General features: G+C 36.6%; 1 protein-coding gene across 1 annotated transcript; it reads left to right on the top strand.

Annotated features, from left to right (window-relative positions):
- The first annotated feature begins 302 nt into the window (after nucleotides 1-302).
- Nucleotides 303-2,390, top strand: LOC108462332 (L-type lectin-domain containing receptor kinase IX.1-like). Its single transcript, XM_017762294.2, has one exon. The coding sequence runs from the start codon at nucleotides 432-434 to the stop codon at nucleotides 2,388-2,390; it is 1,959 nt and encodes a 652-aa protein (XP_017617783.1). The 5' UTR covers nucleotides 303-431.
- Nucleotides 2,391-12,685: the final 10,295 nt, after the last annotated feature.

The following is a 12,685-nucleotide window of genomic DNA, read 5'->3' as shown; positions in this document are numbered from 1 at the left end:
ATTTTTAAAATAAAATTAAGGTTGGAATATGAATTAAAGAAAAGATTATATGAAAACAAGAATATTATTCATTTTAATAGTTTAATGTCATATCATTAATTTTATTTTAAATTTTAAAATTTTCTTTTAGATTTGATTTTTTAAAGATGAAAATATTGATATAATATTAAGTTATTGAAAAATATTAATGCGTCACTGTTTTATATAATTATTTCAAATTAATTTTTCGTAATAAATGAAAATTTCAATACGATTAAAGCAATGTAATAAATGTGTATTTTTATTAGAAAGTGAAAAGGGAAGAGATGGGCTTTGGCTTTTGCATGTAAATAATCATAAACTATAATTTGTGACGATGTTAATTATGCTGCTACTGAGTCTCGTTAAATAATCCCTCCTACAATGCAGTTTTGCTTATCATTTCTTGGATCATGGATGTTAGAATCTTGTTTTTAATGTTGATATTGTCTTGGGCAGCTTCACAATCCTTCAACTTCACCAGCTTTGATACTAGCAATGACAATATAAGATACAAAGGTGACGCCCGTCCAATAAATTCAACGATCCAACTAACCAATCTCGACGTTTGGAGGAGTGGCCATGCCATATATACTGAGCCGATGCATCTTTGGGACAAATACACTGGGAACCTTGCCGGTTTCACCACCCATTTCACCTTTTCCATCCAAGCTCAAACCAATATAACCCCAGCTGATGGGCTTGCCTTTTTCGTCGCTTCCCTTGAATACCATGTTCCTGATGCACCCGACGGAAGCGGGATCGGTCTTGCAACAGGGACTCTCTTATTCAACTCCACTGAAAACCCCTTCGTTGCTGTGGAATTCGATACTTATCATAATGATTGGGACCCTGAAAATAATCGCGTCGGCATCGATATCAACTCTGTAGTTTCGAATAAGACCATTGAATGGTACAGCGGTGGTCTGGATGGGGAAATAATTGATGTTTGGATCAGTTACAATGCAAGTTCGAAAATTTTGCAGGTTTCCTTTACAGGGTTTGGAGAAGATAATACCACCATCCAACAAAGCCTGCAGTATGAACTTGATCTGAGGGATTACTTGCCAGAATGGGTAACTTTCGGCTTTGCATCTGCGACGGGGATTTACTACGAGTTGAACACCATTCATTCATGGTATTTCAGTTCACATTTGCAGATTCCTGGGAATAAAAAAGGTAATATCAAATTCAATACCATAATGAAGGTGGGATTTGTTGTTATTGGTTCCTTCATATTGCTTTTTGGGATATGCTTGATCTTTCTTTTTCTGAAGAAGAAGAAGAAGAGGAGAGAAAAAAATGAAGTATTTGCAGTTAGGTCCATGGACAAGGAGTTCGAAAGGGTTACAGGAGCCAAGAAAAGAACATTTGCTGAACTGCTTGAAGCCACTAATAACTTCGCAAAGCGACAGAAAATAGGAGAAGGAGGATTTGGTGCAGTTTATAGAGGATTTTTGAAGGATTTGGACTCTGAGGTAGCAATTAAGAGGATATCAACGATATCTAGCCAAGGCATAAAAGAGTATGCTTCTGAGGTAAGGATCACTAGCCAATTGAGGCATAAGAACTTGGTGCAACTAATTGGTTGGTGTCATGAAAAGAAGGAATTACTCCTTGTTTATGAGTTCATGTTGAATGGAAGCTTAGATTCCCATCTTTTCAACGGAGAAAGGCTGTTAGAATGGAGATTAAGGTATGATATTGCCCAAGGACTAGCCTCTTCGTTGCAATACTTGCATTTCGAATGCAAATCATGTGTGTTACATAGGGATATAAAGGCAAGCAATGTATTGTTGGATTCAAATTTCAATGCTAAACTTGGAGATTTCGGGTTGGCTAGGATTGTGTCCCATGAGAAAGCACCGCAAAGCACGAAATGCGGGGGGACGCTAGGGTATATGGCTCCAGAGTATGTTTCATCGGGCACGGCTAGCCAAGAAACAGATGTTTACAGTTTTGGGATCGTTGCTCTGGAGATTGCTTGTGGAAGAAGGCCTATATTGGCAAATGCAAATAGGAATGAAATAAACATAGTGGAGTGGCTTTGGGGGTTGTATGCGAAAGGGAAGCACATTGAAGCAGCTGATCCACGACTAGAGGGAAAGTTCAACCAGCAACAAATGGAACGGTTGATGATTGTGGGGTTAAGCTGCGCTCACCCTGATTTCAATTCTCGACCATCAATCAAACAAGTGATTAGAATGCTAAATTTCGAGGTTTCACCGCCAATCCTCCCATTTCAAATGCCGCGGATTGCAAATGATTTTACGGGTTCGAGTAAGGGAACCAAACGTTCATTTATGCCATCCCATGCTACCACTTCTACTTTTGAGGAGAATATTCTGGACTTAAAACAGAATTTCAAGTAACCATACTCGGAAACCCTCTATCGGTATAATCATCATCATCAACATATGTAGCTGCTTCTTCTAAGTTGGTTCTCTAAATGTGCATGTTCCATGTTTGTGTATGATTTTCAGTGGTTCTCTTTGCCTCTCCATAAACTGTAAACTTGTAAGCTTTTTTAACTGTGTACTGTCCGGAGGCACTATATTTTAACACCATTCTATCCCTTCCCCTAAAAATAGACAAGGTTTTGTTAGTAATACTTTTAATTCTTCTCACGTGAGAATAAGCCCACTAACTTGAATACTAATACCCCCTCCTATGTTCGTTGAGTTATTTTTGTTGGAACTAGTCTTCCTGTTGGAAAACATAAAAAGGATGGGCGGCCTTGATTGGTGAAAAATAAGAAATCATCATTTATCTAGTACTTGCATCAATTTTGATCCACTTTCACTAGAAGTTGTTAATCCTACACTACTCACAAAGGATTGTACTTTTTTTTATAAAAGTGTCGTATCTCGTTTAAAGGTGTTCGTTGGTAATTTACGTTAAGCTTAAACATAATATTAATATATTTTATATTTGTTCAAACTTAATTCGACCTAAATATAGACTTAAAATTTTATTTAAATCTACCTATATTTATAAATAATTAATCTAAATCCTTTTAAATCCGTCCATACTATTTTTTAAAGTTTTTAAATATATATTATATTTAATTTAATATTTAATAATTTTATATATTTTTCATTATTTAAAATTTTTGATAAATGAAAAGGTAGAAAGGAGTCTTAAACCAAATCTAACATTTTAAATACCTTTGTAAATTAGAATTGTTTTATTGCAGGAACAAAATTTATTAAATTTATATTTTTAATAGTTATATTATAGTATTATATATTATTATAAATTTAATTTTTATATGCTATAATTTATGCAATACATAAAAATAACATAATATAATATATTAAATATAAAAATAAATTAAGTTCAGGTTTAAATGTTTAAGTATAAATCCAATTCATATTTTTAACGGATTTAATTTTTTCAATTTTTTCAAATTTAATATTTTAAATTAAATCTTTTCAAATTTCGAACATATATTAAAATATTAACTTATAAACCATTCTACTTAAAAAGGAAAAAGACAAAAGTTTATATTCCAGTTGTCCTTAAGTTATGAATTTGTTAATGAATATTTAACGTCTAAAAAGATTCATAGTTGGTTATTTATATTTTATTTTATTTGAATGGGCTAATGTAGATACATAAATAATTACATAACAATGAGGTAAGGAAAGAGATTTACAAATATAATTATTGAACTTTGGATCTCATGTAATTCAACTTGAAACTTTCATAAATTTACTATTGAGTCGTTAATAATAATATCTTTATTGATGGATATTAAATTATCAATTATTAGATCAATGTAATAGTAATAGTTTGAAAAGTCATTTGTAGGGTTTTTTACCCCATTAACATTATCTGAAATGGTATCTCGATCAGATTATTTATCAAAATGGGGTTTTTGGAACAGGGGCCATGGGTGGTGCATGACAAGGCGGTGACAACATCCAAAATTTCCCACAATCATGAGGCCATTATTAGGTTTTTAAAAAATATATTTTATTGCTGGAAGGTAAGCATACGATAGCACCGGTATGAGGGGTGAGGATATGTGGCAGCAGTGTCTAGCGGTGTAACACCTCAAACCCGGCCTAGATATTATGGTCGAATCTAGGAGTGTTACAAAGAAGGGTTTTTGGCATCTAACCTTATCATATTAATCTCGTATAGTTTATTGCTAAAAAAGAGTCCATATTTTATAAAACATATTTCTTATCATATTCATTACTAAAACTACCGATAGTTTGTTATTTCAAAAAAAACATAGGTTGTAGCGGAAATCTTAAAAGTCGTTATATTTTGAAAACCAAGTTTGTATTTTTCAAAACGTTTATTTGCATGAAACTGTTATTTATGAAAAATCATTTGTTGTGCGTTGTAGAATCAAAATCAAAACCAAAACCAACAACAAAACCCAAAGAAATCCAAAAGTTCGGAGAGTCCCAAAATTACAAAACTCTCAAGAAAAACAAAAAATTTAAATAAAATCGATAATTAAAAACAGCCCATGAACTAGTGGTCACCACTGAGCTTCCGTTGCACCGACCCGCCTATACTTGAGGACTACTTGAACAGATCAGACAAACAGACGTGAGTTTTCAAAAACTCAGTTTGTAACTTAACAGAGACATTCGTACACATAAACTTAGATTTCTCATGTAACAAATAAGATACGGACGTAAATCCTTAGCAGAATCAGATAATAACAGTCATACAAATATGGAAATTCTTACCCCCATCCTCTACACACCAACTTTGACCATCCCAACACACCACGTGGGGTATAAAACACCCACCCATCTCTACATACCTTATAGTGTCTATACGAAACTTATCAGAATAGTTTGCAGCCAAGCTGCCAGTATATCGGCGAAATGTTGCCTCACAGAATATTTTGTCCACATACATAAATCTCACCCCATATACAGATATAGATAACAAATAAATATATATAACAGAATTAACATTTTCTGCATGGTCATATACATAGATCATATATATTTATACAAAATAGTCAAATCATACATATCAGTTTTCTTAATACTAAAAACAGTCTATCAGAATAGCAGGTCTCATACATTAAGGTTTGGTTTGCCCTTACTGACCCTACGGAAAGCCCACAATCGATCAGAATGATGTGTGCGACCTTAGGGAAAATTTTAGAATTTTGGCCCACATGCCTGTGTGGGCCCACATGCCCATATTGGCCTTGCCCTATGGCCCACACGCCCAAATCGACATAGGTCGTGTGACCTACACAGCCACACATTTTCCCATCACACAGTCGTGTGTCTAAAAGGCCGTGCACACGTCCGTGTGGCACAGGCCACTTTTTCGGCTTTCGCCGCACCTCATTTTCTCAAGTTTTCGTTACACACTTGATTCGTTTTTGATGTGAAAGTGATCCTAAGACCACTAAAACCTAAAAATAGTAACCAAAATGCTACTTAGCAATAAATTTATAAACTCAACCAAGAATTTGATTCTGATTAAAATCTCTCAAAATTGAATTACGAGCAACACACTTACAACCAACGAGCTGAACATACAACACTCAAATCGATAGAGGAGCACCAGCCACTTCTTGCCTTTCCCTTAAACGAGAAGTAACGAATACAATCAATGGATTATGTTAAACATAACTAAAATCCCCTACAACACAATACTGAAAAGAACTACTCAATAGCTTACCTATTTGGAATGAATCAAAGAATCCCTAAAAAGCACAACGATGACAACATGAATGGTGATCAAAATTGAAGAAGAAAGCAACAGAAAAAAAAATTTGCAAGGAAAAGAAAGGGATAGAAAAATGTCAGAAAAAGTAAACTTTAGGAAAGAAGAAATAAAGAGAAAAAAAAGTCAAAATGTGGAGAAAGATTTTGGGGAAAAAAATAAAATTAAAAATAAATTTTAAAAAAATAATAAACCACTAAATTTCCTAACTCCCCACTAACCAACATTATTCCACAGAATCCTACCCACTAACCAAATCTAACTACCTCAGAATTTCAACTCCACTGAACTTTTACCACACAACTGAAGCAAAAATTATCGTCCACACTTGCACGTGGTTTTGAACACGAGACTTTAAGCAAGCTAACACATTACCACTCAAACCAGAAGGCTTATTCTGTTATTATTTGACTAGCAATAGAAAATAAGCCAAACCGCCAAGGATAAGGCTAAGATAAAAAATAACAGAATTTTCCAAAAAGTGGGACTTGAACCCAAAACCTCAAACACACAATCAGAACACTTAGCCACTAAAGCAGATACTCAGTTATGATAGAATTCACAAAAACAAAGTTAAATTAGTTAGGGCCTTACAACTCTACCCCCTTAAAAGAAATTTTAGCATCAAAATTTTACTAATCCGAACAGTTGAGGATACTACTGACGCATTGAGTCCTCAGGTTCCCACATGGTTTCATCAGTGCCATGATTTTACCAGAGAACCTTAACTAATGGAATAGACTTCTTCCTCAGAATATTTACATCTCGGTCTAAAATCTGAACTGGCTCCTCCTCAAATGTCAAATCTGGTCTAACTTCAATCTCCTCAACAAAAACAACGTGAGATAGGTCTGACTAATACCGCTTCAACATAGAGACGTGAAACACATCATATGTACGGTCTAACTCCAGAGGTAGCTCTAACTGATAAGTGGCCGGTTCCACATGCTTTAGAATCTGATATGGCCCAATAAACCTAGGGCTTAACTTGCCCTTACATCCGAACAGTAGAACTTTTTTCCACGGAGACACCTTAAGGAACATGTAATCCCCCACAGAGTACTCAATTTCCCTCATTTTTAGATTTGCATAGGACTTCTTTCTATCATAAGCTGCCTTAAAATGATCCCAAATCAATCTAACTTTGTCTTCAGTCTTGAAAACCAATTCAAGACCCAAAACCCGTTGTTCACTTAACTTAGCCTAACACAGCGGAGTACGACACTTACGACTATACAGAGCTTTGTAAAGTGCCTTCTGAATGCTAGATTGAAAACTATTATTGTAGGCGAACTCAGCTAAAGGCAGAAAATCCTCTCAACTCCCTTAGAAATCAATTACACAACTCCGAAGCATATCCTCTAGTATCTGAATCACCCTCTCAGATTGACCATCGGTTTGAAGATACAACGCAGTACTGCAGTCCAATCTCGAAACCAAAGTCTCATGAAGCTTTTTTCAAAACTGAGAAGTGAAGTGAGGATCCTTATCAGAAGTTATCAAAATAGGAACCCTGTAAAGTCTCACAATCTAAGAAATGTAAAGCTTACCCAACTTCTGTAGTGAATAATCTGTCTAAATCGGAATGAAATGGGCGGACTTGGTCAACTGATTCATGATGACCTAAAATGAATCTTTCTTAGTAGGTGTTAAAGGTAACCCACTAACAAAGTCTATAGTCACAAGTTTCCATTTCCATAAGGGAATCTTAACTGGTTGAAGCAAACTCGAAGGCAACTGGTGCTCAGCCTTAACTTATTTCCACCGGAATGCATAGCATAAAGGCTATTATGCTCTTTCCTCAGAATAGACTATCTCAAATCGGATTTGTTCGATGCACAAACCCGTTATCGGAAACAAAGAACCCCATCACTATTCAACTCAAAGTCAGATGCACTACCACTCTTTACTTGACTAAAACATAGAATCAAATAACCATCCCTCAACTCTTATCCCGAATCTAAACAATCCAAGTCAGTTTAACTTGCAACTCGGCTAGCAGACTCTCATTATCAAACAAACTGAGATAAGTAAACATTATCTTCAGATCAGACATTACTCTACAACTAAGAGTATCGACCACTACATTGGCCTTACTGGGATGATATTCTATTGTGTAGTCGTAATTCTTGAGTAGCTCAATCTATCTACACTGCCTAAGGTTCAACTCCTTTTGAGTAACGAGGTACTTCAGGCTCTTGCGATTGGTGTAGATGATACACCTCTCACCATACAGATAGTGCATCCAAATCTTTAAAGAAAAAAACCACGGCAATCAACTCGAGATCATGCGTCGGATAATTCCTCTTGTGTAACTTAAACTGTCATGACGCATAAGCCACAACCTCACCATTTTACATCAGAACACATCCCAACCCAACATGCAACGCATCACTATAAACTAAAAACTCCTTATCGGATTCAGGCTGTATTAGAATAGAAGTTTGAGTCAGAACAAACATGAGCTTCTCAAAGCTTGATTGTTGCACATCAATCTAGAAAAAAGGAACATTCTTATATAGAAGCTTAGTTAGAGGAGCTGCAATCAACGAGAACCCCTCAACAAACCTCCGATAATAACCCGCAAGACCTAGAAAACTGTGGATCTCAAAAACATTCTTAGCTGTTTCCAATCAAGTACAGCCTCAATCTTTCTAGGATCAACTCGGATCCCCTCAGCAGAAACCATGTGCTTCAGAAACGTTACTTTTCTTAACCATAATTCACACTTGCTCAACGTAGCGTATAGTTGTTTCTCTCAGAGTATCTGAAGAACTACTCTAAGATGTTCATCATGTTCATTCTTGGTCTTAGAGTACACCTGAATATCATCAATGAAAACTATGATGAACTGATCCAAATATGATTGAAAAACCCATTTCATCATATCCATGAATACAGTCGGAGCATTTGTAAAATCAAAAGGCATGACTAGGAACTCATAGTGCCCATAACGAGCCCTAAAAGCCGTCTTAAAAATATTAGCTTCCTTAACCATAAGCTGATGATACCCGGAACGGAGATCTATCTTCGAGAATACTGAAGCCCCATAAAACTGATCAAACAGATCATCGATCCTCGAAAGTGGGCACTTATTCTTCACAGTTAACTTATTCAACTGTCAGTAACTAATGCACAACCTCATGGTGCCATCCTTTTTATTTACAAATAGCATCGGTGCCCCTACGGAGACACACTAGGACGAATGAACCCACGATCCAGAAGCTCTAGAACCTGAGCCTTAAGTTCTATAAACTCTTTTGGTGTCATTTGATAAGGAACGATGAACACCAAAACTATAACTGGTAGAAGCTCAATGCTGAACTCAACTTCCCGATTCGGAGGTAAACCCAGTAACTCATCGGAAAAAATATCCAAAAATTCCCTCATTGTTCTGATGTTCTCAAGAGAAGAGTCCCTAGAAGCTGAAACATTTATGTAAGCCACATATGCTTCGCACCTTTTCGAACAAGTTTTTTAGCTACTAGAGAAAAGATTACATTAGATGAGTAATCTTGATGCTCAGTAATCACAACAACCTCCACATCATCCTCGGTTCTCAAAACTACCCTCTTAGTCGTGCAATCCAAACTAACTCGGTACTCTACTAGTCGCTCCATACTCAGAATCAAATCAAACTCTCCAAATGGTAGCTCCATCAGATTTTCAAGAAACACAACCCCTTGTACTTCTAGTGGTACATTTCTATACAGTCTGTTTACCCAAACCGACTGACCCAGCGGACTCAATACAGAAATCTCACCCGAAGTACTCTCAATAGTAATTCCCAAGTTATCAGAGATAGAGTTAGCTATGTAGGAATGTGCTGATCTTATATCTATCAATGCAATATAAGGGATATCATAAATAAGAAATGTACCCGTAATTACATCAGGGGCGTCTCTGTCTTCATGACGTCGAGCAACATACACCAACGCAGACTGATTAGCACCTCAGCCTAGTGTTCTCTGTCCTCTACCCAAGCCATTACTACACCAACGCAGACTGTTGTACTGCCCTCTAAGGCTGAACAAAACTTAGAATCAAAGCTTGCATCTGATTTGAATGCTATGGGCACTCTCTAATATGATGATCCATCGACCTACAATACAAACATGCCCTTATCAAAATTAGAGGGCTCTGAATCCCTCTTATTCTTGCCCCTCTCTTAGCCCTTGTTCTTGCGTTCAACGCGTTTAACCTTTTCGGCAATCTTTACCTTGTCCACTAGAACGACGAACTCTCGTTCCCTCTACGGAGTTATCAAAACCCTGAGACTGTCCCTCAGACCATCCTTAAAATGAACACACTTTTCGTACTCAGATGCCACCATTCCTTGAGCGTAGCAGCTCAGTCTCAGAAAGTCGGTCTCATACTCGGCCACAATCCTATCTCTTTGCGTGAGATTCATGAACTCAAACCTACGAGCATCTAAAAAGCTCATACCAACATACTTCACCTAGAAGATAGTCTTAAAATAATCCCAATTAAGATGATCCAGTTGAGTACCCTCCTTAACCGATAACCACTATTGCTATGCCAAGTCGCGAAGTAAAGAAATCGTTCCCTTCAGTTTCTGCTTAGGAGTGTAATCAATATAATTCATTATTCTCTTGGTGGCCTCCAACCAGTATTTGGCCACAGTAAGGGCGACTCTAGTGACGCCTCAGAAAAACTCAGCACTATCGAACCGGAGTCGTTCAGTTATCGACCTACGGTCCCAGATTCAGAATGGGGTGCAGCGACCATCTCCAAAGCTCTCAGCATGGCTTGGGGTAGTACCTCGTCCCCAGTCGAGCGGCTTTGAGACTCGGTCTCAATAGTAGGTGTAGTCGGAGTCTCGCTCGCATCCAAATTTGGCGTACTGCCAAGTAAGGAAGGCTTAGCTTGTGTCACCCTACAGCGCCCCCCGCGCCCACAAGTACCACAACCACGCATTTCACGAGCGCTTATCATTTTCAAATTTTAATCTATATTACAAAATTTTATGCATCAGTTTCAATGTTTATTAGCCAGTATATTATGCTTCAAGTATTTATCAGAAGTTTCAAAAATTTTCTAGAAGTTTTTGTCTCTAGCTAACTCGATACAGTTTCAGACAATTCTAACTACAGTGTTTATAAGTTTAGAAGTACTTACAGGATCAGCGCCAGATACTCGGTACCACATACATACTAAAAAAGAAACAAATTTGTTTGAAAAACAGTTCTTTTACAAAAAAAAAAATTAAAAATTTTGAAACTAAAATTTTACAGCTCTAGTTTGGTAACCTGGATCTGATACCACTAAATGTAACACTCTAAACCCAGCCTAAACGTTATGGAAGAATTTGAGAGTGTTAGGAAGAAGGGTTTTCGCATATAACCTTATCGTGTTAAAATCTCGTATAATTTATTGCTAAAAAGAGTCTATATTTTATAAAACGTATTTCTTGTAATATTCTTTACTGAAACCGTTGATAGTTTGTTCTTTCAGAAAAACATAGGTTCTAAAAAAAATCTTAAAATTTGTTATATTTTGAAAACCAAATTCGTATTTTCTAAAACGTTTATTTACGTGAAACCATTATCTTCACAAAATCATTTTTTGTGTATTGCAGAATCATAATCAAAACCAAAACCAACAGCAAAACCCAAAGAAATTCAAAAGTCCGAGAGTCTTAAAATTACAAAACTCTCAAGAAAAACCAAAAATTTAAATAAAACTGTTAATGAAATACAGTCCGCGAACTAGTGGTCACCACTGAGCCTCCGTTGCACCATCCCGTTTATGCCTAAGGATTACCTGAACAAAACCAGATAAACAAACATGAGTTTTCAAAAACTCAGTGTGTAACTTAACAGAGACATTCATACACATAAACTCATATTTCTCATGTAATAGATAAGATATGAACATAAGTCCTTAGCAGAATCAGATAATAACAGTAATACAAATATGTAAATTCCTACCCCCATCCTTTACACACCAACTCCGACCATCCCAACACACCACATGGGGTATAAAACACCCACCTATCCCTACACACCTCATAGTGTCTATACGACACTTATCAGAATAGTATGCAGCCAAGCTGCTAGTATATCGGCTAAATGTCGTCTCACAGAATATTTCTTCCACATATTCAAATCCCACCCCATATACAGATACAGATAACTGATAAATACATATAACAGAATTAACATGTCTCGCATACTCATATACAAATACCATACATATTTATACAAAACAGTCAAATCATACATATCAGTTTTCTTAATACTCAAAACAGTCTATCAGAATAGCAAATCTCATGCATTAAGGTTTGATTTGCCTTACGAACACTAGAAAGCCCACAGTTGATCGGAACAATGAGTGCGACCCTAGGGAAAATTTTAGAACTTTGGCCTACATGCTTGTGTGGCTTACACGGCCTATCCCACGGTCCATACACCCGTGTGGTATGCCCATGTTGGCCTACATGCCCAAATCGACCTAGGCCGTATGACCCATATGGCCATACACTTTATTGTCACATGATCGTATGTCGTACACAGCCTACCACACGGCTGGGCATACATTCGTATGGCGTTGACTGACCACTTTTTCAGCTTTCGCCGCACCTCATTTTCTTGCATTTTATTTACACATATTGTTCTTATGTGAAAGCGATCCCGAGACCACCGAAACCTAAAAATAGTAACCCAAACACTACTTAGTAATAAATTTATGAACTCAACCCAAGAATTTGATTCTGATTAAAACCTCTCAAAATTGAATTACGCAACACACTTACCACCAACGAGCCGAGCACACAACACTCAAATCGATGGAGGGGCACCGGTCACTTCTTGCCTTTCCCCAAAATGAGAAGTAACAAACACAATCAATAGATTCTATTAAACATAATTAAAATCCCCTACAACACAATACTGAAAAGAACTGCTCAATAGCTTACCTATTCAAAACGAAT

Source organism: Gossypium arboreum, chromosome 13 (genome assembly GCF_025698485.1).
Source record: "Gossypium arboreum isolate Shixiya-1 chromosome 13, ASM2569848v2, whole genome shotgun sequence".
Classification (NCBI taxonomy): Eukaryota; Viridiplantae; Streptophyta; class Magnoliopsida; order Malvales; family Malvaceae; genus Gossypium; species Gossypium arboreum.
Note: the sequence above shows the minus strand (reverse complement) of the source record. Positions and strands in the feature narration are given on the sequence as shown.